The 27663-nt window shown below is 49.3% G+C and overlaps 1 protein-coding gene and 1 long non-coding RNA gene across 10 annotated transcripts in view; one reads left to right on the forward strand and one right to left on the reverse strand.

The window, feature by feature from the left end:
• EYA2 (EYA transcriptional coactivator and phosphatase 2) overlaps positions 1-15284 on the forward strand; it is a 315037-nt gene extending 299753 nt beyond the window's left edge. For all 5 annotated transcript variants that reach the window (XM_021077395.2, XM_021077398.2, XM_021077396.2 and 2 more), the window contains 4 exons: positions 560-674; positions 2584-2705; positions 6679-6779; positions 14505-15284. In XM_021077395.2, coding sequence (XP_020933054.2) covers positions 560-674; positions 2584-2705; positions 6679-6779; positions 14505-14585 — 419 coding nt within the window. In that variant the 3' untranslated portion in view covers positions 14586-15284. The remainder of the gene's footprint in view (positions 1-559; positions 675-2583; positions 2706-6678; positions 6780-14504) is intronic.
• Positions 206-27596, reverse strand: LOC106506707 (uncharacterized). 5 transcript variants are annotated; one of them, XR_014832566.1, is made up of 12 exons: positions 27412-27596; positions 19769-19831; positions 14062-14132; positions 13273-13440; positions 11335-11474; positions 10145-10357; positions 9417-9726; positions 9083-9229; positions 8836-8984; positions 7673-7816; positions 5381-6215; positions 206-1124 (listed from the first exon to the last, which is right to left on the reverse strand). It is a non-coding gene; the product is annotated as an uncharacterized LOC106506707 (long non-coding RNA). The 5 variants fall into 5 exon arrangements; XR_014832565.1 differs by lacking the exons at positions 9417-9726; positions 10145-10357; positions 11335-11474 and adding an exon at positions 6644-7101 and having other exon boundaries at positions 8836-8971; XR_002339857.2 differs by lacking the exons at positions 9417-9726; positions 10145-10357; positions 11335-11474.
• Between the last annotated feature and the right edge of the window lie 67 nt (positions 27597-27663).

The following is a 27663-nucleotide window of genomic DNA, read 5'->3' on the forward strand; positions in this document are numbered from 1 at the left end:
GTTATTTCTTCCCTGTGGTGAGCCAGGCAGTGGACCTCACAAAGCCTGTTTCTTCCCCTGACTTACAGGATGGTATATGTCAATTATAGCTCAGTTTTTTTTTAAATAAGAAATAAAGTGGCCCACCTCTAGGGTCACTGAGAGAATGAATGAAATAAATCATGCTAAGAGACAGAGCCCTGGACACAGTAAGCACTCAGTGTTAGTCATTGTTATTTTTTATTTTATTATTGTCTCCACTGCAACAGTATAAGCGCTATAATCTTCATGTTTTGTTCATCTGTGTGTGTTCAGTGCCTATTACAATATTAAGCACATAGAAGGCACTCCTGAATAATGGATGGATGGATGGATGAATTGGTGGATGAATGGACCAACCAATGGGTGGATTGATCAATTAATCTCAGAATAAAATTAAAGTCACTGGATTGAAGCTGACTTTGGGTGCCACCGGATTTGAAACCTCAGGGTATAGTAGCTAGACCCCACCCCCCTTCCCTAACCCTGCTCCCCCCAGACCTCTAAAATGATGGCGACTCTTTCTTTCCTTTGACTGTAGGCTTGATAGGAGCTCCCAAAAGGGAGACCTGGCTACAGCTCAGAGCCGAGCTGGAAGCTCTGACCGACCTCTGGCTGACCCACTCCCTCAAGGCACTAAACCTCATCAATTCCCGGTAGGTGGGAGCTGCCATTTTTCTTTGCACCAGTGGACTTTCTCCCATTCAGGGGTGGTGGCCCCTCCAGTCCACACTTGGGAGAACTGGACTCTCCAAATTCTCACTGGCACACTTTCCAGACGTTTGATAAAGTGGAGGGAGGTGTGCAAGGCACGATGGACACCTTGTCCGGAGCTGAGCGAAGAGCCGCAGAGACACGTCAGGGTCCAGTGGTGCTAAAGACCTCTGAACAGGGGTCCGTCTTGTCCCATACCACCCCCAGCTCTGACATCACCCTCTGAAAACCATCCCTTAGGATCTCACAGGTCATCTGGTGGCTCTAGATGAAATCAAGAGGGTCCAGTTTCTGGAGTTCTCTCACGGCTCAGCAGGTTGGGGATCCAGCATTGTCACTGCCGTGGCTCTGGTTACAGCTGGGTGCGGGTTCAGTCCCTGGCCCAGGAAATTCTGCATGCCACAGACACAGCCAGAAAAGAAGGGGAAAAAAAGAGGGGGGTCCAGGTTCATTCAGGCTCCTCATAAATTGCCACTTGCTCTTTTTTCTTTTTCTTTTTTCTTTTTGTTTTTTTAGGGCCACATTTGTGATATATGGAAGTTCCTAGGCTAAGAGTCAAATCGGAACTGCAGCTGCCAGCCTACACCACAGCCACAGCAACAGTGGATCCAAGCTGGATTTTCATCCTATACCTCAGTTTGTGGTAACACCAGACCCTTAACCCACTGAGCAAGGCCAGGGATCAAACCCGTATCCTCATGGATACTAGTCAGGTTCTTAACCTGCTTAGCCACAGCGGGAACTCCCTTGCTTCTTGCTCTTAAATAAGAAAACCTGGGCCTGAGAACTAATTACTCCTCTGCACTAGCATCCAGATTCTTGTGAGCCAAAGTATGAACAGTTACAAAATAGCAGGCCGTGATCTGAATCCATCCTGGTGATGTTTTGTTTGACACACACTTTGTCCAAAGACTGGGAAAGATTTTGTTTGTTTTTTAGGGCTGCACCCATAGCATATGGAAGTTCCCAGGCCAGAGTTCGAATCGGAGCTACAGCTGCCGGTCTACACCACAGCCAGAGCAATACGGGATCTGAACCGCATCTGCAGCCTATACCGTAGCTCATGGCAATGCCAGATCCCCGACCCACTGAGCAAGGCCAGGGATCAAACCTGCATCCTCATGGATACTAGTCCAGTTTGTTTCCACTGCACCACAACGGGAACTCCAAAACTGGGAAAGTTAATCCATAGCTGTAGGTTTCAAGGATCTTGGAAAAGGTCAGAATGGGCATGTGCTTTCCAGTTTACCCCAGTCCTCACCTCTCTCTGTTGTCCTGCACTTGTTCTGTGTCACTAATGTACATTTCCAATAGGTTCCCCACAGCTATTGCAGTCTGTGGCCCTTGCAGTAAACATTTGCTTTTTAAATAGGTAAAGCGGAGTTCCCGTCATGGCTCAGTGGTTAACGAATCCGACTAGGAACCATGAGGATGCAGGTTTCCTCCCTGGCCTCGCTCAGTGGGTTAAGGATCCGGCGTTGCCGTGAGCTGTGGTGTGGGTCGCAGACATGGCTTGGATCCTGTGTTGCTGTGGCTGTGGTGCAGGCTGGCAGCTGCAGCTCTGATTTGACCCCTAGCCCGGGAACCTCTATACGCCATGGGTGCGGCCCTAAAAAGCAAAAAAAAATGAAAATAGGTACAGTACTCTACTCGTATTAGATGTCATTATGTCAGGCAGCTTCAGGCTTAAAAGAGGAATAGCTGGAGGTCCTTGAGCTCTGCCTTCACCTGAAGATGAAGAGCCTCCAAACCCCACCAGCATTTCCACCGACTCCAGGCTCAGCTGCAGCGTGAGGGGGCCTGGACCTGTGGTACCTGGGAGTTCTGACCCAGAGTCTCCTTTGTCCTCAGGCCCAATTGTGTCAACGTACTGGTCACCACCACTCAACTCATTCCTGCCCTGGCCAAAGTCCTGCTGTACGGACTGGGCTCCGTGTTCCCTATTGAGAACATCTACAGTGCAACCAAGACAGGTAGGGGGGAAGCCAGACCTCAGGGTGGTGCGGGGAGGGAGGGTGAAGCCCGATTTGCATGCCGGGTTTGGGAAGTTTAAGGAGAATGGCACGAGGGAAGCTGAAGGACTTGTCCACAGGCACGATTCAGAGCTCCAAAACCACCCCCATAACCACTTGCTTTAATTTCTGCTTCTAGAGAAACTGATTATGATTGCAGTTTTCTGAAGTGTGTGTATTGGAGTTCCCTTCGTGGCTCAGCAGTAATGAACCTAAGATCCATTAGGATGTAGGTTCGATCCCTGGCTTCACTCAGTGGGTTAAGGATCCGGTGTTACTGTGAGCTGTGGTGTAGGTCACAGACACAGCTCAGATCCCATGTTGCTGTGGCTGTGTTATAGGCCTGCAGCTGCAGCTCCAATTCAGCCCCCTAGCCTGGGAACTTCCACGTGCCGCAGGTGTGGCCCTAAAAAAAAAAAGAAAGAGAAAAAAAAAGAAAAAAACTGTGTGTAGTAGTCAGGATACCTACAAAGCTGCTGTAACAAACACACCCCAAATACAAAGGCTTAATTACATCAGGATCAGAGCTTATTTCTCCCTCAGGTGTCAGGAGACCAGAGGTGAGTGACCCAGGCTGATGGGAGACTGTTTTCACACCCACCCAGGAACCCTGTCCTTCTCATGTTATTGTTCCACTCTTCCCTATAATTTTATACTCTTGTATGTGGTCAAGTCAGAGTCTGCGATATCGTTCCAGCTTATGAAAAAGGGGAAAAGAGGAATGCACATCTAATATTTTAAAGCCAAGACTCAGGAGGAGGTCATGTTACTTCTCCTCACTTCCTACTGGCCCTAGCTTAGTCACATGGCCTTAACTAGTTGCAAGGGAAGCTGGGAAATGTAGTCCATAGCTAAGTGACTCTGAGCCCAGGTAAAACTTTAGTAATGAAATTCCATTACTAAGAAGAGGAAGGAGTTCCCATGGTGGCAGAGTGGGTTAGAAATCCAACTGCAGGAGTTCCCTTTGTGGCGCAGCAGAAATGAATCCAACTAGGAACCATGAGGTTGGGGGTTCAAGCCCTGGCCTCACTCAGTGAGTTAAGGATCCAGTGTTGCCATGAGCTGTGGTGTAGGTCACAGATGCAGCTCGGATCCTGCGTTGCTGTGGCTGTGGTGTAGGCTGGCAGCTGTAGCTTCTATTCGACCCCTAGCCTTGGAACCTCCATATGCCCCGAGTGCAGCCCTAAAAAGCAAAAAAAAGGGAAAGAAAGAAAGGAGAAGGGGAGGAAGATAGTCCCCCCCCTCCGCCCCTGCCCAACATGGAACATAGGTTGTTTTAATTTAGATGGTACGGTCATTAAGTAATCCTGAATCTAACCTCAAACCATAGAGAGAAAACTATTTTTTTTTTAATGCTCTTTCTAGGAGAAAGTCTCGATTTAGTGTTATCCTACTTTAAGATCTAATACTTGCTAATCTCCCTTACTAACAAAGAAAATAAGCCTTAGGCTCAAAGCTTTCATCAGAAAAGAGAATTCAATAATTAGAAATTAACAGCATTATTTATCATTGGGGCAAGTATTATTGGTTTTCTTTGCAGAGGGCTGATTTATTTATTCTTGTATCACCTAAATATGTATAATAATATAAATAAATCTAGGTAGTTAAGATGTTTTTAATTAGAAAGTTTTACCTTTATTCTGGAGCAAAAAAAAAAAAAAAGCAATTTCTAGGATGTACTTTGGAAGCATTTTCTTGTTTTTTTAAATAGGTTTTATTTATTTATTTTTGTCTTTTTAGGGCTGCACCTGAGGCATATGGAAGTTCCCAGGCTAAGGGTCCATCGGAGTTGTAGCTGTTGGCCTATGCCACAGCAACACCAGATCCTAGCAGAGTCTGCGACCTACACCACAGCTCATGGCAACCCCAGATCCTTAACCCACTGAGTGAAGCCAGGGATCAAACCTGCATCCTCATGGATACTAGTCAGTTTCCTTTCCACTGTGCCAAGATGGGAACTCTTGAAAGCATTTTCTCACAGCAGTTTCTGCCTTTACTAAAGTTCTAGGTCTGAACATAATAATTAATATAAAAATGCCTTTAGATTTTTAAACTATAGAAACTCTGGAGTTCCCTTGTGGCTCAGCATGTTAAGGATCCAGCATTGTCCATGCTGTGGCTCTGTTACTGCAGAGGCATGGGTTCAGTCCCTGGCCTAAGAACTTCCACATGCTGTGGGTACAGCCAAAAAAGAAAAAAAAAAGTAAAAATCAAAGAAATTCAGGCCCCGGTGGCCATTGTAGATTCTGAAGCAGTACCTCATTAGGCTTTGTTTTCTTCCTGCCAACCTCTAGTTATGTGCTTTTTCAGGCTTATTTAGAACCTTTTCTAAAATAATGTTTTTAATTGTGGTAAAATACATATTAACATTAAATGTACTGTCTTCACTATTTTAAGAGTTGAGTAGGGAGTTCCTGTTGTGGCACAGTGGAAACGAATCTGACTGGTATCCGTGAGGTTGCAGGTTCGATCCCTGGCCTCACTCGGTGGGTTAAGGACCCAGCGTTGCCATCATGAGCTGTGATGTAGGCCAGCAGCTGTAGCTCCAATTTGACCCCTAGCCCAGGAACCTCCATATGCCACGGGTGTGGCCCTAAAAAGCAAAAAAAAAAAAGGCAGAATCATGCAATAATTACCTTTTTGTAACCAACTTATTTTGCTTAGGATGGCTTCAGGATTTATCCATGTTGTAGCAGGTACCAGAATTCCCTTTGTAAGGCTGAGCAATATTTCCTTGTATGTATAGGCTGCATTTTGCTTATCCGGGGCACGCGAGGGCTGCTTCCACCCTACGGCTGTTGTGGATAATGCTGCTGTGCCCATTCACAGGTGGACAAATGTCTCTTGAAGACTCTGCCCGCAGTGTTTTAGGGGCGTATACGCAGACATGGAATTTCTACGTCACAGGGTAGTTCAGTTTGCAGTTTTCCTGAGGAACTGCCGTCCTCTTTTCCCCAGCAGCTGCACCATTTACCATTCTTACCAACAGCGCCCTGGGCCTCAGTGGCTCTGTCTTTAAAATGGGAATTACATTAATTCCACTTTCATAAGGATTATGGTGACAGTGGAATGAATTTCTGTACGTCAGTGGTTCCCAGGGGGCAGGGGTGGGGGCAGTTTGCCCCCAAAGGAGCGCTGGCAACGTCCACGGGTGTGTTTCGCTCTCTAACTGGAGGAGGTGGTGCCGGCACGGAGCCGGTAGGGACCAGAGATGCTGCTGAACACCCCTGCATGCTGGCGGGAGGCCCCAGAGCAAAGGCTTAGCCCCAAATCTCAGGAACCCCGAGGCCAAGAAATCCTGCTGTGGGGAAGCGCTCTGCAGGTGCCAGCACGGAGGAAGCCGTGCTGAGTGACAGCTGCCATTATTAGTGCTCTTCCCGTTCTGCTGATGGGTCCCGACCTTGCTGACGCAGTCGGGATGAGCTGAGATCTGAATTCAGTGCCCCCGGATTTATCCTGCTGCCCAAACACCTGAGAAGAAGGAAATTACAAAAACGGTGCTTGTCTATAGGAAGGAAAAAACGTACAGGGGAGTCGCATGAGGCCACTCTGTCGCCAGGCTGCCTGCCCACAACTCTGCTTCCTAACTCTGGGATCCCGGGCAGCGCACTTCACCTGTCGGAGCCTCGTGTCCTTCTCTACAATGGGTCTGTCACCCCTGCACCGCACAGCTGCCTGGTCACCTGCTTCAGACCCCTGCGCTGCCTCTTCTTCTGAGTCGCCGTGGACGAGCCCCTTAACCCCTGTGTGCCTCTTCAGTGTCATCCACACATGGGAATGATGACAGGGACGCCTCTGGCCTGAGGATGAAATGCTGACTACCTGGCCCTTAGAAAGACGACCGCGCACAGCAAGCTCTCAGTGGGCAGTTATCATTCACCTCGATCCTGGGTCCTCACCAAGTGCCTTTTCTTTCCTTCTTTCACGTGTGCAGGGAAGGAGAGCTGCTTTGAGAGGATCATGCAGAGATTCGGCAGAAAAGCTGTCTACATCGTGATCGGCGATGGCGTGGAAGAGGAGCAGGGAGCAAAAAAGGTACTCACTCGGCCCAGCTGTCGGGCTGCCTTTCCCTTCTCTCTGGAGCCCACCTCCTTCCCAGGCTCTTTGCTCTTCCGCTCCCACTTGGAAATCGCAGAAGCATCCTGAGTAATTTCCTTCTGCAAATCCCCCTCGGTGCCTTTGGCTGCCACCCCTGGTAGCCCTGCATTGTTTCTGGGACAAGCGCTCTGGAGCCCAGAGCCCCTCCGCTGGTTGGGGCAGGCTGGTGGGGAGGCTAGTGCACGTGCGTGTGTTTTATTTGATACGTACTGATCAGATGTTCCAGGAACGCGTCCCAGTTAATAAAGACAGCATTAAGCTAATGAAAAAGAAAATCCTGCATTTGTGATCTCAGGCCCATGAGGAGTGGGGCAGGGGGTTCTGGTGGCTGCAGCTCTGTTCTTGGAAAAGAAACAGCTGCCAAAGCCCTGGGTCTGCATCTGTCAACAGCATCCCAGAGAGCCTGCCAGCCCCCCCTCACCCAGAGGCCTGGGAAGTGGCTTGTTAATGTCACAGAGCTTAATTTGGGGGACCTGGTTTCCCCCTTCCCACCCCAGAAACAGATTCCAAGGAAATGCAAAAATGTTTAGGGTCTCTGCTGATGAAACCCACAAAAAGACAGAAAGCCCTGAGGGTCCTGAGAGAGGGGCTCAGGAGAAGGGTGCTCAGGCTTCGCACATACTGTTCCAGCCACCTGGAAGGCTCCTCCCCTTTCCCAGCTCCTCTGAATTCATCCTTTAAGCCTCTGGCTTCAGCATCACTTCCAGAGGGAAGAATTTCCGAACCCGCTCCCACTCCCATCTTCCGGCTAAATCCAGCCTGCCTGAGACTCCCTCCCCCAAATGTCCCTACTCCTTCAGGGCAGATGAAGGCAGCCACGAAAGAATTACCTGTGTGATTGGTGCTTGATCACAGACTACCCAGCTGTGGTGTAGCTCCGCCAGCTGAACACCTACTGTGTGCACCCTGTTGCAGGCACCGGGCATCCCACAGTGAGGACAGACAGGGCTCTCAGCCCTCAGTCAGAGCACAGCCTGGGGACAAGCAATCCACACATACACAGGAGTTCTCCTCATGGCACAGCAGAAACAAATCCGACTAGGAACCATGAGGTTGGGGGTTCAATCCCTGGTCTCCCTCAGTGGGTTACAGATCCGGCGTTGCCGTGAGCTGTGGTGTAGGTCACAGAAGCAGCTCGGATCCCGCGTTGCTGTGGCTGTGGTGTAGGCCGGCGGCTACAGCTCTGACGAGACCCCTAGCCTGGGAACCTCCATATGTCACAGGTGCGGCCCTAAAAGGACAAAAGACCAAAAAAAGTTACGCATGACATGCTTGTCAGACAATGACCATGGCTTTGGTGAAAAATAAAGCAGAGGAGACTTTGGGGGTGGGGCAGGGCAGGTGTAGGGAGTGGTAAGGAGGGGATGGGGAGAGGGAGGGGCGGCCCAGAGAGGAACCCAGAAGCTCTAAGGTGGGAAGGCTGGAGCTTCCTGCAGGAAGCCGGAGGCAGCGATGCCCTGCGGGGAGTGACAGGAGCTGCGGTCGGGGAGGTACCTGGAGCCTTCAGAAGGACCTCATCTTTCACTCTGAGCACTTTTTATAGTTCCCTTAACTTTAAAAATGAGTCGGAAGTTCCCTTGTGGGGCAGCAAGTTAAGGATCCGGCGTGGCCACGGCTGTAGCACAGGCCACACCTGCAATGGGAACTTCCACGTGCCTCAGGCGTGGCCAAAAGAATTGATTTAGAGGAAAAAATATTAGTAGTAGCTATGGGGTGATACACCAGGATACGGCCAAAACAGTGGCATGAGTCACATGCATTATCACAAGACTCCAGAAACCGTGTGCCAGGTCACGAGCACTGTCTCTGTGGTGAGACGGTGGACGCCCAGAGCCAGGATCAAAGGGGGATTCTAGAACCCCCCTCCCTAGTTCCACGTTCAGATCTCAGTGGAAAAAAACTCTGCCCTAAGCATGTGACAGCAATAAAAATAAAGCCCTGCTTCTATCAGAGTTGGGTTGAGAACCAGCTTAGGCCGTGGGCACCCCTGTACCTGCCCTCCAGTTGCCACTTGGAGACTGACGGGACATCCATGGAGCAGCGGCTGCTGTTCGCCCACCTTCTCGCCAGTCAGAGGGGGTTTGTTAGAGCGGAGTACGCAGGTGTTTGGACATGACCCATTTGCTCTCCTGAAATGAAATTCTAACGGACAATAAAGCCTTCTTATAACCATACTGTCTGGGAGATCAACATCCAACGATCCAGCCAAGAGAAATAAGGGGAAGGTCGTGTGTACTCACAGTGACGTGTGCTTCAGCATGTCCACATTTGGGCAGAAAATCTGGCACTGAGGATGTGACCAGGCACACACAGGGAGACACTGCTGCGTGGTTTCCACTGCTCACGAAGCCAGGGAGGTGCTGCAGCTATAACGTGATCGCTCCAAACTGCAAAGCAACCCATGGAAAGGTTCTGAACCAAACAAAATACAGGCTTCCCCAGTTTACACAGTAATGGCAGCCCTGGAAACTTCAGGTTTATTAAGAGCATGCAAAAGCGGCTCCCTTTGTAAGTGACATGTAAAGTGGCATTAAGGGTCTGTGCTCAGGTTATTACGAGCCGGTTCGTACTTACTTGACAATCTGGCAGGACGTTTGAAAAGGTTGAAGGTGGATGGGATGAGGCAGGACACCTGCCCCCACCTGCCATGTCCCCAGATCCTGACAGTCAAAAATCACACTCCTGTGGAGTTGCCGCTGTGGCACAGTGGGTGATCTGTCTTGTTTCTGTGGGGTTGCCAGGTTGATCCCCAGCCCGGCACAGTGGGTTTAAGGGTCCAGCCTGGCACAGTGGGTTAAGTGGGTTGCCGCAGCTGTGGCCTAAGTCACAGAAGCAGCTCAGATTGGATCCCTGGCCCAGGAACTTCCTTATGCAGTGGTTGCAGCTGATAGAGGGAAAAGAAAGCACACTCCCAGATATTCCGCCAGTTGCCCCTAGGAGGCAGGCTCCTCCTTCTTTGCGAACTGCTGGTTTGGGGTGGCCCTCCTGTTTGGGATCAGGAGAGAAACTGATGGAGGTGCCACCTTAAATTCTATGTCCCAGGTGCCTTCCCCACCTCACCCTACAGCTGCCTGGCTCTCACAGAAATAGGTGCCCCGAATCCTAGCTCTGTCACTGTCAGCTGTGTGGCCTTCGGCAGATGGCACCCTCTCTGAGCTCATCTTTCCCTTATCTGTCCCCAGCTGCTGGGAGTATGGGTCCAGGGTCCAGCAGAGGGACCCTTCGGAGTTAGCCTCAATAGCCCAAAGCTGTGTGATTACTGCCCCCAGGACAGGGGTGGGAGGGGAAGAAGGCTCACCCACCTTCAGAAATTCAGAGCAGGTTTTCTCCTGAGGAGCCAGCAGAGAAAGAAAAACATGAATCCAAATTTTCAGAGTTCTCCAGTGGCACAGCAGGTTAAGGACCTGGCGTTGCCACATATGGTGGTGCAGATTCAATCCCTGGCCCAGGAACTTCCACAAAAACCAAAACAAATTTGCACATAGCAAAGAGGGAAACTGCACTGAGCAAAGTACCTAATTAAAAATAAGACAAAGCAGATATAAAAGGAAACAAGACTGACAAAGAGAAGGCACAGTAAATTGAAATAAGTAAAACTGGAGTTCCCATCGTGGCGCAGTGGTTAACGAATCCAACTAGGAACCATGAGGTTGCGGGTTCGATCCCTGCCCTTGCTCAGTGGGTTAACGATCCAGCGTTGCCGTGAGCTGTGGTGTAGGTTGCAGACGCGGCTCGGATCCAGCGTTGCTGTGGCCCTGGTATAGGCCAGCAGCTTCAGCTCCGATTAGACCCCCAGCCTGGGAACTTCCATATGCCGCGGGAGCGGCCCAAGAAATGGCAAAAAGACAAAAAATAATAATAATAATAATAATAAAATTTAAAAAAAATAAGTAAAACCTAGTATTCATCACCGTAAATGGGAATGAAACAAAACTTCCTGTTCACAGGCAATGATTTTCAGACTTGACTTTTTGTGTGTCTTTTGTCCTTTCAGGGCCGCACTCGCAGTATATGGAGGTTCCCAGGCGAGGGGTCTATCAGAGCTGTAGCCGCTGGCCTACGCCACAGCCACGCCAGATCCAAACTGCATCTGCGACCCACACCACAGCTCACAGCAATGCTGGATCCTTAACCCGCTGAGCGAGGCCAAGGATCGAACCCGCAACCTCATGGGTCCTAGTCAGATTCCTTTCGGCTGAGCCACGACAGGAACTCCCTGACTTGATTTTTTGAAGGCCAGCTGTATGTAAGATTCCTAACTCTTTTACATACAGTTCAAAAAATATGGGAAAAATGTTCATATATATACATACACTCAACAATGAAAACTGGTGTAGGGGGTATTAATATCAAACAAATGGATTTTAAGGTGAAAATCATTAGTAAAAATCAGAAGTATACATCTTAATCCCCTGAAGAGATGTATTGAATGTAAGCCTGTGAGTACCTAATAGCTTAACAAGAAAAAAACAATGCACATACGAAAACTCACCCAAATCTCTTGTTTGCTCAAAGCCCGCAGGAGAAGCACATGCTGAGACCTGCCGAGGGTGTGGATGGGGGCGGGGGGGGGGGTGGTCTCCACCAGGGACAGGGTCAGCCAGTCTCAGAGGGGCCAGCACTGTCCAGGTTCTAGGGAGTAGAGTCTGGGTTGCTAGAGATACCAGCTGAGACAATAGAGAGCTTTTTCCTTCATCTCTCCCAGGGCCCCAGATTCCTTCCGTCTTGCTGCTCCGCCAGCCCCAGTACTGCTCTTCCCACAAAATCACCACCCCATGTCCACCCTCCAGCCACCAGGAAGGAAAAGGGGGAGGACGCCCGCTCCCTTTCAGAGCACAGCTGGCATAGGGCGGCATCACGGCTGCTCAGACCCCATTGGCCAGATCCAAGTCGCATGATCTCCCAGGGCCACAGAGGTAGCTGGGAGATGTAGCCTTTGTTAGCCACCACGTACCTAGCTTAAAAAGGGAGGCGGGGAGTCGTGTTTTCCGAGAGAGAAGGGAAGAGCGCATGGAGGAGGGAGCTGGCAGCCTCAGGCCGTCACAGCCACGACTCGTTATTCCTGATGTCATCACTTTGCTACGTCTCAAACCCCCCCCCCCCCGGCAAAGTGGGTATCATTCTGCTCCACTGTGTAAAGGACACATTTGAGATTCAGAGAGGTCGATTTATTTACTTAAGGTCACACAGCTGGAACAAGCAAAGGGCTGTGTGTTTTGCTCCAAAGACCTGGCAGGAGGGAGGTGGAGTCCACCAAAGAAGACTGGGGTGCACCCACACACACCAAACTCCCCTAAAAACCCCTGCCAGGGTCTGAAGCAGCGGCCCCAGCGCATTGGTGAGAAAAGCTGTGCGCCAGCAGCTCTCCCGGCCTGATGGATGGGACTCATTAGCCCAGGCCACCCGACACCTGAGCAGTGTGAAATATAGCGACAGGACAACCGGCCGCAGCTGCTTCAGATGGCAGTGTTGTTAATATCTCCATCTGAGTGGGTCATTTGTCTCCACCTCTGCATAAATGACAAATGCACTGCGCTCTGGAGCCACCAGGCCTGGGGGGAGGCGGCTGAGACAGTCTCTCCCCCTCTCCTCAGTTCCTTCCAGAAAATGAATTAGTCTTTAAGGAGGGCCTGGATTGGCCAGGAGGCAACCGGAATCCATCTTTGCAGAGAACCAAAGGCTTGGCCAGGGTGAGGAGAGGGTGAGGGAGCTGAAAGGCATTAAAGAGATGGCATCTGTTGCTCATGATGGATAGTTTTCTGCTTCCTTTGGGCAAAAGAACATCCGTTCACTGAGGGTTTTGAGAAACTCACCTTCCCTCTTTTCCTCCTTCCCCTTTTCATTCCTACCACAGATATTTCCTGAGCACCCACTATGTGCCAGGAGCTGTGCCAGGCGGCAGCGAACATGACTTTCCAAGCCTGAACTCTCCTCAAGGCCTTTACACTCACTATGTCTTCAACCTCAACTACCTCCCCCCACATTTGCACGGCTCCCCACTTCTTATTCTCTGGGACTTGCTTAAATGTCACACACCCCCAGAAAGGCCTCCCCAGTAGGCACCTTCCCCACAGCTGCTTTCTACCCCACCTTACCCTACCCTACCCCACCCTACTCTCCTGTTCTGTTTCTTTCATGGCACTTATCACAAGATGTTATTTTCTGATTCGTTGTCTCATGATCTCAAAACAGCTGCCACAGCTCCAGCATCACATATTAACATTATAGCATCCAAATAAAAAGGGAAAGAAAGGAAGAAGGAGTTCTCCTCAGGTGCCTCCCTCTAATCATGGAGGAAAACCTTTCCCAGAAACCCCCAGCCAACTTCCTCATTGGCTTCCACAGGTCACGAGTCAGGAAGGATACAAATCCCTGGCAAACAGGGCTGGGGTTGTCCTAGTTTGCTTAGGTGATGATAACTCATCCCTACCTCTGGGGTATGGTGCTGCCAAATTCTGTGTTCTGCAAGTGGGAAGTGGAAGATGGCTGTTGGACAGGCAACAGTTTTAGCCAGTGGTCAAATTTTCCGATGATAAACATGCAGTCAGGTTTTTTCTCTGGAGTCAGGCAGGACCCCTCTGTGCCTCAGTCCCTTCCCCTGTAAAGTAAGATAGACATAGCATATACAGCAAGTATTATCCCCATCTGATAGACAAGCAGGCAGGTAAGTCACCTACAGCCAGCCAGCTAACATGGTGGGACAGAGCTTTGCAAAGGGCGTTCTTAAACATTTAACCCTCTGCATGAAGGATTTCCTTCCGCAATCAACATAGCACGCCTTTCACCCCAGTCACAACTTTCGCTCTATCTGCATGCCCCCTCACTATTACCTACTTAATGTTTCCCTTTCAATCAACTCAATTACATTTAAAATTGAAAACCCGGAGTTCCCATTGTGGCTCAGCAGGTTAAGAACCCGACTAGTATCCATGAGGACGTGGGTTTGATCCCTGGCCTGGCTCAGTGGGTTAAGAATCCAGTATTTGTTGCCAGGTGAGGCGTAAGTTGCAAATGTGGCTTGGATCTCAGGTGGCTGTGGCTGTGGTGTGGGCCAGAGCTGCAGCTCCAATTTGACCTCTCGCCAGGGAACTTCCATATGCCGCAGGTGCAGCCCTAAAAAGACAAAAACATGCATACACATGTGCACACACACACCTGATAACATGACAGTAATACTGAGCAAGGGGAAAGATAAAAAACACCCTGGGACCAGCCCTACCTGATAAGATGGAGATGCGTGAGTGTTGGGGAGGGTTGAAGACACAGGAGCATCTAAGTAAGATCTTCTTCCTGAAGCAACAGGATTCAGAACACATCTTTAAGAAGGAATAGCTTTCTCACCGCATGATTTACTTCCTTGTCAGCACACTGCCTATGACCACGCTGGTCCCAGCAGAGGGGAGAGGGTCACACAGTCCAACGGTGCAGGAAAGCCAATCAGAACAGGCTCAGGAGGAAGAGAAACAATTGCCAGACCGATGGGGACCAGCCACATAGGGGTTTGCCAACTGATGATGCTCTGTGCCCGCCAGTTAGGAAACGGCCACCTGCTCCACCGCCTTGGGGGGCATCTCCTGAGGCTCTGCCCATGGGTGTGGGGTCCAGGGGGCTGCGGAGGCGGGGGCAGGGCCTTAACCACATGGCTGGTGTTCTGTGTTCCAGCACAACATGCCTTTCTGGCGGATATCCTGCCACGCAGACCTGGAGGCGCTGAGGCACGCCCTGGAGCTGGAGTATTTATAGCAGAACTCGCGGCATCGCCACCTGCCATCGCAGCTGCATCCCACCCGCCCGGGCCCCTGGTTTTCCCTGCCTCCCCGCCAGATGCTGGAAGAGTCCCTCCAGCCAAGAGGACGTGTCCGGTGACCATCTCAGAAGCTGTCCTTTCAGTGCAAACACGGGGCCTGAGAAACAGAGTAGCCTGCAGTGGCTTTGGAACATTTTCCCTTTGGGGCAAAGGGCTGGCTCGCTTGGAGACCTTCCTAAAAGACTCACGGAACACAAGCAAGGAATTGCTGATTTGGGGGAGGCTGGGGATGAGGAGGAGGGAGACAGGCTTTTTTCTTTTCCTCTTTAATTTATGGACTAATCATTACTCTGGTATTATGCTCTTGTACCTGTGTTGTTGGTTCTCGTAGTCGTTGGTTTTTTGTTTTCTAAGCCGGCATGTGGGCAGTGCACAGTTCTAATTTAAGCCTCTCTGCTCCAAGTTGTGCTGTGGGGGGGACAGTCATTCTTTGAACATAGTGAGGGAGGCAATTCGGGGCTGTGGGGAGGACTATTGCTTTTTTTGTCTGTTTTTAAGGACCTAACCTGACGTCATGTGGACAGTGCACGTGCCTTATGCTGCCATCTTGTTTTCTAGGAAGAGGGGACCCTGGGGAGGAGGCAGTACTTTGTGACGGAAAAAGGCATTAAATAAAACCACGTTTACATTTTGAAGGGGGGTAGAGTATCCCTACTTTACTGCCCCTTTCGAGGTTTCTGAATGTGTTGGTATTTTCCAAAACCTCTTCTGTTATGAAAATATAAAGTCCAGTTCAAACTGGCCTAAGCCAAAGAGAAAAGGAAAGTGCCTCCGAGAACTTTAGGTGATATCTGCCTTCAGGCATAGCTGGATCCAGGTGATCAAGTGACTTTCTCCTATGTGGTTTTACTTCTCAGGCAGACTCTTCCCTGTGTGACAAAGATGGCTCTAAGAATCTTTCAGCAAAACTATATCAGCAGAAAGAGAACACTTTCTACATAGGATTGTGTCTTACTGGCCAAACTTGAGCCACCCATGGAGCTGGATTTAGGGTTTGATTTCTCATGAACAGAAAGTGGGGGAGAATTGGTCCCCCAAAGGAAGAATCAGCGAGCTACTATTAAGAGAAGTGGGGGAGATGAGGGCTGGCATGGAAAAGAGAACTGACTTCTATGCCAATGGCATGAAATTATTTTTCAGTGGATAAGCCAAGGATCCAGTATAGGGGACAGGAAGAGACATCTGGAGAAGTTCCAAGGACATTTTGAGCCCTGTCACTGCCCACAGAAGAGTTCCAAGTAGAGCCTGGATCCATTTGATTGGATCCTAAGCATAAGTGTAGGCTCCTTCCTCTATTCATGTTGGTGAAACCCAGGATCACCAATTGGCTGGCATCCCTGTCAGTGGAGATGGGAGATGATTTGATGATTGGAGTCTCAGAGCTAGTAGCTGATAAAGTCATCACCAAGGGTGAGATAGTCTCTTCCACTAGGCTCTGAGCTCCCTGGGGACAGGTGCCATTGGTTTCATCTCTGTATCCCTAAAATCAAGCATAGAGTACTTGGAATCAGTCCACAGAGTGGATGCTGACATAAATTGGAATCTCATTATAGATGAGGTGGAAGGAAGGATGAAAGTAAAATTGGAATCACGGTCAGATGGGTAATTGGCTGGGTGAATGGACATCTGGACATATGGATGAATGGATGGTTAAATAGTTGGGCGAGTGGATGGATGGTTAGTTAGACGATTGATAGTTGAGTGATTTACAGGTGGGTGGCCAGCTGGGTGATTGGAGAATAGATGGACAAATGGATGACTCGATGGATGATTATATAGATTATAAGTGAATGGATGATTAGATGGATGACTGAATTGAGGACCCAATGGTTGTACAGTGAGATGAACAGATAGATGGTTGTTTGGATGAATGAATGGTTGCATGGTTTTATGGAAAAATAGATGGTTAACTGGGTGAATGAGTGGCTAAATGAATGGATGGATGTTTGAATGGGTAGGTGGATGGTATGATTGATGGCTGATGGGTGTTTGATAGTAATACTATGACGGTTGGATATGAGGATACGAGAATGATGCGATGGTTAGATGAGTGGATGGTTAAATGGAGGTAAAGAATCCCCAGAGTTTCCTAAAACATCTAGGTCAGCTTCCCTACCGCTTGCCAACTTAGATGTCTTCTAGAATGAGTGAAGAAGCTTTACTAGATGCATTGACTTCTGGCTGAAGTGGAGAAAGAGACTAGAGCAGAGCCTCCCGGGGAGTCAGTGATGTGAGCTCTCCTGGATCCTCCCTGTCTCCCCATTGTTTTGCAACCCTGCCACTCAGGCACCCACTTATAATCATGTGTTATCCATCCCTCCCTTCCTGCCACCATTAAAACCTGCCGTAGGAGAAAATTCTCTTTAGAGATAACAATGAGTAAATTACTTCTAAAACATTTTTTCAATCTTAATAGGCTTCCATTAGAAGCTCTAATAGTAGACCCTCAGCCACTCACACAGAAAGAGGTTTGAAGTGAAACAGAGAGACCTGCCCCTTAATCCTGAAACTAACTGCCCAGGTGGTCAACTATCCTTCTGCTGTGATGACTAAATATGGAAAGCTGGTGCTGACAGTCCACAGTCTGTGAGGTAAGTGTTTTATTCTGAAGTCTAGATGACTCGGAGCTGCCAGTGTGTTTCTCATTCTGTAGCAGGGAGAGCAATGAATGAATGTTGGGGGATGGATGGATGGATGGATGGGTGGATGGATGGATGGATGATGGATGGGTGGGTGGATGGATGGATGGATGGGTGGGTGGATGGGTGGGTGGGTGGATGGATGGGTGGGTGGGTGGATGAGTGGATGAGTGGATGGATGGATGGATAGCCAAGATTCAGTGGTCCTAGGTTGCTTGCCTTCACTGTTTCCCCAGAAGTATCTTGTAGCTCTCTAGAACACTTTTTTTTTCTGCTTTTTAGGGCCACATGAGTGGCATATGGAGGTTCCCAGGCTAGGGGTCGAATCTGAGCTACAGCTTCTGGCCTACACCACAGCCACAGCAACACCAGATCTGAGCCCTGTCTGCAACCTACACCATAGCTCATGGTAACACTGGATCCTTAACCCACAGAGCAAGGCCAGGGATCAAGCCCACAACCTCATGGTTCCTAGTCAGATTCTTTTCTGCTGTGCCACAATGGGAACTCCCCATAGAATACTTTTAGAAGTAGAGGAACTGGACTATGCAGCACTCCCAAACAAAAGCCCTTAGCCTCCTGGAAGTCTGAGCACAACCGCAGAACTTCCCGGCCAGCTCTGCAGAAGACAGAGAACCAAATAAGTCTTCAGGTCAACCTCTGGGGCTGAAAGTATTTGTCTCTCAAGGGATTTAGAAGTCAGAGATTTTTCCATTGGGATTTTTTTTTCCATTTGCAAATAACATAAATTCAATCAAAGTGGCTTAAAAAACAGACGTCTTTGGCTTACTTGACTGAAAGATTCAGGAATGTGTGATCTCAGACCCCATCACCACCCCAAATGCAGAACTCAAGACGGGTCTTTTTAAATTCTGTCTCATTCTATCCTTGGACTCTGTTTTCCTCTAATTTGGCTTCATTTGTAGGCAATAATGCACATGCTTGGAATAGAAGCTATGGTGGGACTATTCAACATAGATTTCCATTGATAAGTACTGCTTAATTCTTAAAAGGCTATTGCTTAGGAAAGATAGATTAAATTATTATGAGAGTTTAAAATATCCTTATGGTTGGAAGTTCCCGTTGTGGCGCAGTAGAAATGAATCTGACTAATATCCATGAGGATGTGGATTCAATCCCTGGCCTTACTCAGTGGATTAAGGATCTGGCGCTGTTGTGAGCTACGGTGTAGATCGCAGATGCGGCTCGGATCCTGCAATGCTGTGCAAAGCTGTGGCTGTGGTGTAGGCCAGCAGCTGCAGCTCCGATTCAACCCCTAGCCTGGGAACTTCCATATGCCATGGATGCAGCCCTAGGAAGCAAAAATAAATAAGTAAACAAATAAGTTAACAAATAAGTAAGGAGTTCCTGTCGTGGCTCAGTGGTTAACAAACCCAACTAGTGTCCATGAGGACGCAGGTTTGATTCCTGACCTTGCTCGGTGGGGAAAGCATGCAGCGTTGCCATCAGCTGTGGTGTAGCTCGAAGATATGGCTCAGATCCTGAATTGCTGTGGCTGTGGTACAGGCCGGCAGCTATAGCCCCTGATTCAGCCCCTAGCCTGGGAACCTCCATATGCCGTAGGTGCAGCCCTAAAATGACAAAAGACAAAAAAAATTTTTAATTAAAAAATTAAAATAGGGAGTTCCCGTCGTAGCTCCGTGGTTAACAAATCCGACTAGGAACCATGAGGTTGCGGGTTCAAGCCCTGGCCTCGCTCAGTGGGTTAAGGATCTGGCATTGCTGTGAGCTGTGGTGTAGGTTGCAGACATGGCTCAGATCCCACGTTGCTGTGGCTCTGGCGTAGGCCAGCAGCTACAGCTCCAATTAGACCCTTAGCCTGGGAACCTCCGTATGCCTCAGGGGCAGCCCTAGAAAAGACCAAAAAAAATTGATAAATAAAAATAAAATATCCTTATGGTTTAAGTATTTTGAGTTGGTGCTTCCTTAGTTATTCGCAGCCAATAAATAGTAAACTAATTATTCAACTCATTCAACACATAGTAAATAGTGTTATTAGCAATAATATTCTACCACACGGGCTGAGATTTTTGAGATTTCTACTCAGGAAATCAGTCATTCATGTTACCAGCAACTAGAACAGGCATTTTTTTCACCAGATGTTAACTGAGCTTCTACAGTGCACTGGCACAACAGACACAAATTTGAAAAAGATATTGCCCTTGCAAAAAATAGATAAATTTGACCATCTTTTTAAAAAGCTTATTAAAAAGCATAACTGGAGGCAAAAGTCAAAACTGAAACTCAAATCACAGACAAGAGTTTATCCCCCCCCCAATATATAAAGAGCTCTTAGAAATGAAAAACAGGACATTTTATACTTTTTTTAAAAAAATACAACTGGTTCTTAAAGCTATCAAAAAACACTCAGTCTCACTCATAATAAGAGAAATGCAAATACATTGAGATATCACTTTTCACATCAGACTGACAAAAAATTTGAAAGTTTTATGACTCACAGTACTGGTGGAGCTGTGGGCCCCCTCGTGCTTTGCTGGTGGAAGTTGAAATTGGTGCAACTCCTGAGAAGGGGAAGTTGGCAACATTAATCTGATTTGTAAGTTTGACCCAGCAATTCCACTTCTGAGAATTTATCAACAGATATATTTATGTAGGTATGAAAATTCTGTACAGAGTTATTTTCTACAACCCTGTTTATAATAGCAAAGAATGAAAACAACCCAAATACCCATCAGTAGTAGACTGTTTATATGATGATAAGCCACATGATGGAATACTATGCAGCCATAAAAAAGAATAAGACTAGTCCCTATGGATCGATTTGGAAAGATCTAAACATACTAAGTGAAAAAGAACAGCTACAGAAGAGAATGTGGCACATGACACCTGTTGTGTAAAAATGGAGGGAAAAAATGAGAAATATTTATGAAAAGAAACCTTGGAAGGATATATGGGATAAGAAAACAATGACCCACAGGAGGCACTCAGACACATAGATGACAAGTGGGAGAGTACCTTCTTCATAATTGAAATTTGCCAGTGGATAACTAAGAACACCTTATATGTCATATGTCAGTTCTGGAGACTTCTCTGCCAATAGCCCATTGCTCTTGAGGACTTGTTTTTAGGCAGTTTCCCCCAAATGGCAATAGTCACCCTTCCCCCTGGGCCTCATGGTGCTGGCGCAAAGGCTAAGGAAGATTTTTTTGTTTGTTTTTTTCTTTTTAGGGCTGTGCCTGCAGCATATGGAAGTTCCCAGGCTAGGAATCAAATCAGAGCTGCAGCTGCTGGCCTACGCCACAGCCACAGGCCACACCAGATCTGAGCCACATCTGCAACCTGTGCCACAGCTTGGGCAATGCTGGATCCTTAACCCCCTGAGCGAGGCCAGGGATCAAACCCACATCCTCACAAACATGGTGTCAGGTTTTTAACCCGCTGAGCCACAGCAGGAACTCCAAGGCAGATTGCTCTGAAAATCAGGCAACCTCATTCTTGCTCCACCCCAGGAAGCACTGGCCCTCCTGGGCCACCATGGTCAAAAGCAGGGTCTCATGGTCCGAGTCAGGGACCCTATCAACTTTGGAGGCAGCTGTGCTACACCCACTCATCCGCTATTCCAGGTGAAGCAAAGGTCTCACTTACCAGGCACTTTTCCCGGCTTCTGGAAGCAGAGGTGGAAAGAGAGGTGCATCCCATTGTCTGCTTGTGAACCAAGCAGGCAAACTCACACTGTGAGTCCTGGCCTCGGCCGCTCACCTCCAGCAGACAGGCTGTGTGCAACCAGAAGCAGGGTCCACCCACACGCCCTGGTTCCTCTCCACACCCAGGTCACAGGCTTGCTTTCCTGCCTGAGCCACAACCCCAGTCCCCTCCCAAGAGCCTCCCAAGGTCAGGGAGCAAGAAGGAGCCGTGGGACCCTCAACCAGGAAGGGAGGTGGGCCTGGAGGCCCTGAATCAGCCAGGTTCCAAGGGGGTCCCAAGAACCTCCTTTGGACCAAGGATCTGTCCGTTCAGGGCCCAAAGCCAGCCCCTGCGCTTGTGAGGACTGAACCCTGAGGGCCTTTGTGTTGGGTAAAGTTTTTGTTTTTTGTTTTTCAGGGCTACCCCACAGCATATGGGAGTTCCCGGGCTAGGGGTCGAATCAGAGCCACAGCTGCTGGATCCAAGACGTGTCTGAGAACTACAGCACGGCTCACGTCAATGCCGGACCCTTAACCCACTGAGCGAGGCCAGGGATCGAATCCACGTCCTCTTGAATGCTAGTCGGGTTCATTAACCACTGAGCAACGAAGGGAACTCCTGTTGGGTGAGATTTTGACTTTCAGAATACGCAACGTGGCATCCTTCTGTCAATGGTGGGGACGGCTGCCATCCCCAGACACTATGACTCCAGAAGGTAAGATCACATGTACTGTCATCAGAACTGCGTGGGGACACCGTGCGCAGGCTGGTGACCTCTGAGGAGGGACATCTGAGCTCAGACCTGGATGATGAGAAAAATCGAGGAAACCATTCCAGGGAGAGCCTCCGGGCAAGCCAAGCTCTCGAGCTGGAGGGAAAGAAAGGCCAGCATGGCTAGAGGACAAAGGCCAAGGCCAGGGCAGGTCTGGTTGGACCCTTTTGGCCTTGGCTTTGGGATTTAGTGGAGTTTGGATTTTATTCTAAATCCAGTGCAAAGACAGCAGAGGGTTTTCAGCAGGAGGGGCACGATCTGGTTTATATTTTTAAAACTCCCCCCGGGCTGCTAGGGGGAGAATGGTTTAGAGGGTGGAGAGTGGAGGCAGGGCTTCTGGACAAAAACAGCTGGTCGTGGGATTTCTCATGAACTTGAAGACATTTCCTATTTATAACCTCCACGCGCTTTCCTGCCCAAAGCTCAAGCCACATCATGATGTATTTTACACAATGACACCTGGGTAAACGCCACCCAGATCAGGCTGGACCCTCCGAGTCCTTCCCAGCCTCTTCCCACCTTCCACACGCTCATTTCTGTCACCCAGAGTTTGGCCTGAGCTACAAGTTCCTAAACACAGATCCATGCGGCGTACAGCCCGACTTCTTTCATCCAGTGCTTTTAAGATGCTTCTAGGAGGTTGCCTGGATCTGAGGTTCATTCTGGGTAAAGGAGAACTGGAGTCGAGAGCCCTAGTCCATCCCCAGTGAAGATGCCAGCTCTGCGCTGGCGAAACTGTGCTCTCAAGTGACCACCAGAGGGCAGTGCGACCCCACCTCTGGCCCCAGCCACCCGCGGGTGCCCCCTGAAGTCAGGCCTGGAAACAACGCTGTAAGGATTCCAGAAGCATCTCCCTGAGGCTGTGCCCTTGCCTCAAGGACGGCCTCCCTGGAATGGCAGCCCCAGCCATGTACTCAGGCCCACGAGTTAATTGACCTGCTGCGGCCACGATGGGGATGCCAGCAGAGAGCAGCACAGTGGCCTCAAGAGCAATCGGCAGCCACCGGGCTGGAAGGCGCTTCTTCCCGCACTCAGGCCAACCTTAAGCTACCCGCTCTGAGGCTTAATAATACCATGGTAACAATAGTTTAAATTGTTTAAAATCAATGTTGGAATTTCTTTTTATATCCAGAAGTTCATTTGAGGATGGTGGATAAGCCAGCTGCAGCCAAATACTGATTTTAAAATTCAACCATTACGTATTTAGCCAAAAATGGGTATTTGGTGACCTCTGGCTGCAGGTGATGGGGTGTCTCTTGGCACTTGCTGCCCCCACCCCATCCACTGCATCAGAAACACAAAAGCCCTGCCCTCCTCTCGGCCCCTGGATCCCACGGGCCACCCAGTATGGTTGACGGGGGCGCTGCACACACAGGCCCAGCCTCTAACATTTATTAAGCACCAACTGTGTCCCAGGCACCAGGCTAAGCCCTTGACCTGCATTAGGTGCTTCCATCCTCACAGCCACACGCGGCCCTGTCTGGAGAAGAGCCACTGCGCGACGGTGAGACCTTGGGTCAGATCGCAGCTCTTCCTTTTACTGTCTGTAGGAACTTCGCCTCCCTAAACCTCAACTTCCTCAGCTGTCAAATGGGGTAGTAAGAGAATCCACCTCACAGATTTGTTGCCGGCACTGAATGCATTCAGATACGGACAGCACTTGTCTGAAAGCCACTTTTTTGGTCATTCAAGAAATGCATGTTGGAGTTCCCGTCGTGGTACAGTGGTTAATGAATCCGACTAGGAATCATGAGGTTGTAGGTTCGATCCCTGCCCTTGCTCAGTGGGTTCAGGATCCGGTGTTGCCGTGAGCTGTGGTGTAGGTTGCAGACGCGGCTTGGATTCCGCGTTGCTGTGGCTCTGGCGTAGGCCAGTGGCTACAGCTCCGATTCGACCCCTTGCCTGGGAACCTCCATATGCCGGGGGAGCGGCCCAAGAAATGGCAAAACAACAAAAAAAAAAAAAGAAAGAAAGAAATGCATGTTACATCAAGACAGCATAGGGAGTTCCCGTTGTGGTTCAGCAGTAATCAACCTAACTAGTATCCATGAGGATGTGGGTTCTATCCCTGGCCTCACTTAGTGGGTTAAGGACCTGGCATTGCTGTGGCTGTGGCTGTGGCCAGCAGCTATAGCTCTGATTGGACCCCTAGCTTGGGAACCTCCATATGCCATGGGTGCGGCCCTAAAAAGCCAAAAAAAAAAAAAAATGAGCCAGAATAGCAGACGTGCGTGTATATAAATGTATAAATACAGGTGTATGTGTATTGTATGTACATGATTCACAAAGCAGTGCTGACCCTGGATACTATATGTGCTGTTATTTTCCATCCTGTTCTATTTTCTTTTTAAAGGATGCAGGTTACCATCCACCAAATCAATGCCATCATGACCCACTGTTTGGAAAATACTAGTTTAGAAAAGACCCAGCGAACGGTGTTGTTTTCAAGAGTCCCATTTTGCAGAGGGGGGAAGATGAGGCCCCAGAGTGTTGTGGCTTGCCTGTGACCTCACAGCCGTGAGGCGGCAGGGCCCAAACTCCAGCCAGGAACCTCTGACTCCTAAATGAAGGCTCTCCAGCACAAGGTGCAAACTGGTGACTCACAGGCCACATCCAGCCCACAGATAAGTCTGATTGCTCTTCACAATATATTTTCAAAATGTGATCCAATTATATAAAAGTTGGGAGAAGTAACTCAAAAATCTAAATTTTCAACTTCTCACCAAAACAAGTGGGGGGATGATTTTGTGACACAGGGCCTGCGTGAGCACATGATCAGCTGACGTCACCCCAAGCTGCCCCTTTTAGCTGCTTGCAGGTACTGCTCTCCAAGTTCACCCTTTGCCATAGTCCCCACTGTGCCCTATTGCGTCCCTGACACGGAGGCCACACATCAGCTGCCTTTTATCATCACATATGCCGGCTGGTTTTTCCATAGTGGTGAGAGATTTTCTATCAAAAAAAGGAAAAATAAAAACTAAACCAAGGAGGCTCCAAGTTTCAAGAAAAAAAAAATGCGCAAATCTCTTCTAACATTTAAATACAAAGAAAATATGCATGTCTAGGTCGCGTTTACCCCCAATCTGTTTCACTGGTTTCTACTCCCTGACTTGTGCAGGAGCAGAGACTGCAACCCCCGTCTTATCCGCTACCCTCTATCCACCTCCATCCGTTTTGTCCACAGCTTTGTCCCAGCACGTGACATTGCTCGGCCAAGAAAAAAATGCCTGATTAAGGATGAATGAATGGGAGTTCCCGTCGTGGCTCAGTGGTTAACAAATCCGACTAGGAACCATGAGGGTATAGGTTCGATCCCTGGCCTTGCTCAGTAGGTTAAGGATCTGGCATTGCCATGAGCTGTGGTGTAGGTTGCAGACGCAGCTCAGATCCCATGTTGCTGTGGCTCTGGTGTAGGCCAGTGGCTACAGCTCCGATTCGACGCCTAGCCTGGGAACCTCCATATGCCTCGGGAGCGGCCCAAGAAATGGCAAAAAGACAAAAAATATAAAAAAAAAGATGAATGAAAGGAGTTCTGTTGTGGCACAGCGAGGTGAGGATCCTGTTCAGGTCACAGCTCTGGCATGGGTTGGATCCCTGGCCCAGGAAGTTTTATATGCCACAGGCACGGACGAAGAAAAAAAAAAAAGAGAGAGAGAGAGAATGAATCAAAGAATGAATAAGCAGGAGTTCCCGTCGTGGCGCAGTGGTTAACGAATCCGACTAGGAACCATGAGGTTGCGGGTTCGGTCCCTGCCCTTGCTCAGTGGGTTAACGATCCGGCGTTGCCATGAGCTGTGGTGTAGGTTGCAGGTGAGGCTCGGATCCCGCGTTGCTGTGGCTGTGGCGTAGGCCGGTGGCTACAGCTCCGATTCAACCCCTAGCCTGGGAACCTCCATATGCCATGGGAGCGGCCCAAGAAATAGCAACAACAGCAACAACAACAACAAAAAGACAAAAAAAAAAAAAAAGAATGAATAAGCAGGTTTTGTTGTTGCTGTTGTTGTTTTAATAACCACATCCACAGCATATGGAAGTTCCTAGGCCAGGGATTGAATCTGAGCCACGACTGCAACGCACTGGATCCTTTAACCTCCTGCACCAGGCCAGGGTTCAAACACGCTCCTCCCAAGTCACTGCAGTTGGATTCTTTTTTCTTTCTTTTGTTCTTTCTTCCTCTCCTTTCTTTTGCTTTTTAGGGCAGCACCTGCAGCATATGGAAGTTCCCAGGCTAGAAGTCAAGTCAGAGCTGCGTCTGCGACCTACACCACAGCTCAGACAATGCCAGATCCTTAACCCACTGAGCAAGGCCAGGGATCAAATGCACATTCTCATGGCTACTAGTCAGGTTTGTAACCCACTGAGCCACAGTGGGAACTCTGCAGTCGGATTCTTAACCCACCGTGCCACAGCGGGAACTCCACAAGTGGCTTTTATACAAAAGCTTCTCCAGTAATAACAAATATACAGTAATAGTTAAGAGTAGGTATTTTTTGATCACCAGATGACTCAAGTCCAGCTTCTGCCACTAACTAGACGTGTGACGTCAGGCTATCAGGGTGCCGGGTACAGAAACGACCTGGGATGTGAAAGAGGCGGCGTAAATGAAGTTCCCCTCTCCTCCTTCAGTTCAAGGTGAACCAAGGTCAGTGCTCAGTTGTGTTAGCAAGTCTCCTGGCCTTGAACCTGCTGGGCCACGGAGGCCACCGTTTCCCATTAACATCACGCCCTGAAAAGAGAGCCCTGGGCAGGGAGAGCCCTGGGCCAGGTGGCAAACCTGGGCACAGCTCTGGGTGAGAACTGGTTTGTTCAACATCCAAACAGCCCTTCCTTGGTGTGCCTCCTGAATGAAGAGGCTGGAAAGCTGCGAATTCTATGTCCCAGACTCCCTTAAAGGGAGAGGTCTGGGCCATTTAAGAATCCCCAAGTCTGGGAGTTCCTGTTGTGGCTTAGTGGACAGGCACCCAACCGGTATCCATGAGGATGCGTGTTTGATCCCTGGCCCCACTCAGTGGGTTAAAGGACCCAGCATGGCTGTGAGCTGTGGTGTAATAGATGTGGCTCGGATCCCGCCTTGCTGTGGCTGTGGCCTAGGCTGGCAGCTGGAGCTCTGTTTTGACACTTAGCCTGGGAACCTCCTTATGCCACACATGCAACCCTAAAAAGACCAAAAAAAAAAAAAAGGCAGGGGGAGGGGGCCACCAATCAACAGCATCCACAAGATGCCTGCACTCGTGCTGCGTTAAGAGAGAAGGAAGGCCTGGGCCTGGGGCGCTGGCCCACATGTACAGACCCGGAGAAAGCTGGCGCAGGTCTGGCCCCAGACGCTGATGCATCTGCTCCTCCACTCAGCAGCGAGGCTTCCTGATCCTGCGGCAGCAGGGGCTCCCCTGGGGCTCAGTCTGCAGTGTGGCTTCCTCAGCCCTCCCTGTGACTCTGTAAATAATGCGTCAGTCACACCCAACCAGGGAAGCAGCTAGATCTGGCCTGTGTGTTTGGGGTAATTTATTATGAGAAGTAGAGCTTTTATTAGACCACAGATAGCTATGGGAGGACGTAGGGAAGTGAGGTCTGAAAAGAAACTTCTGGAGCCACCTACCAGGCAATCTGAGAGGCCATGGGGTACGTCTAGCCACCGAAATAAGGCTGCAGAGAGGCGCAGTAGATAAATGGATGGGGAGCCATTACCTCTGCAACCAGGCGTCCAGGGACAGGTGCTGATGCCGAGTCAGGAGGAAGACCTGGAGGACAGCAGGGACACGCTGGAGACTGCTGGCACATCTGCTGCTCTTTGTCACCACATCAAAACTGCAGCGAACTTGCACAAGTAGAGGCTGCTCCTTCCCTTCCGCCTTCAAAAGTCTCACTCACCTGAGTTGCTCTTGCGGGTCAGTGCTAACTTAGACCCATTGAGAGAGAGAGGGATTCTGGGAAATGTAG

This window comes from Sus scrofa, chromosome 17 (assembly GCF_054392235.1).
Source record: "Sus scrofa isolate SSC_HxYL_T2T_F1_AM1 chromosome 17, Sscrofa_HxYL_maternal_Yorkshire_Landrace_v2.0, whole genome shotgun sequence".
NCBI lineage: Eukaryota > Metazoa > Chordata > Mammalia > Artiodactyla > Suidae > Sus > Sus scrofa.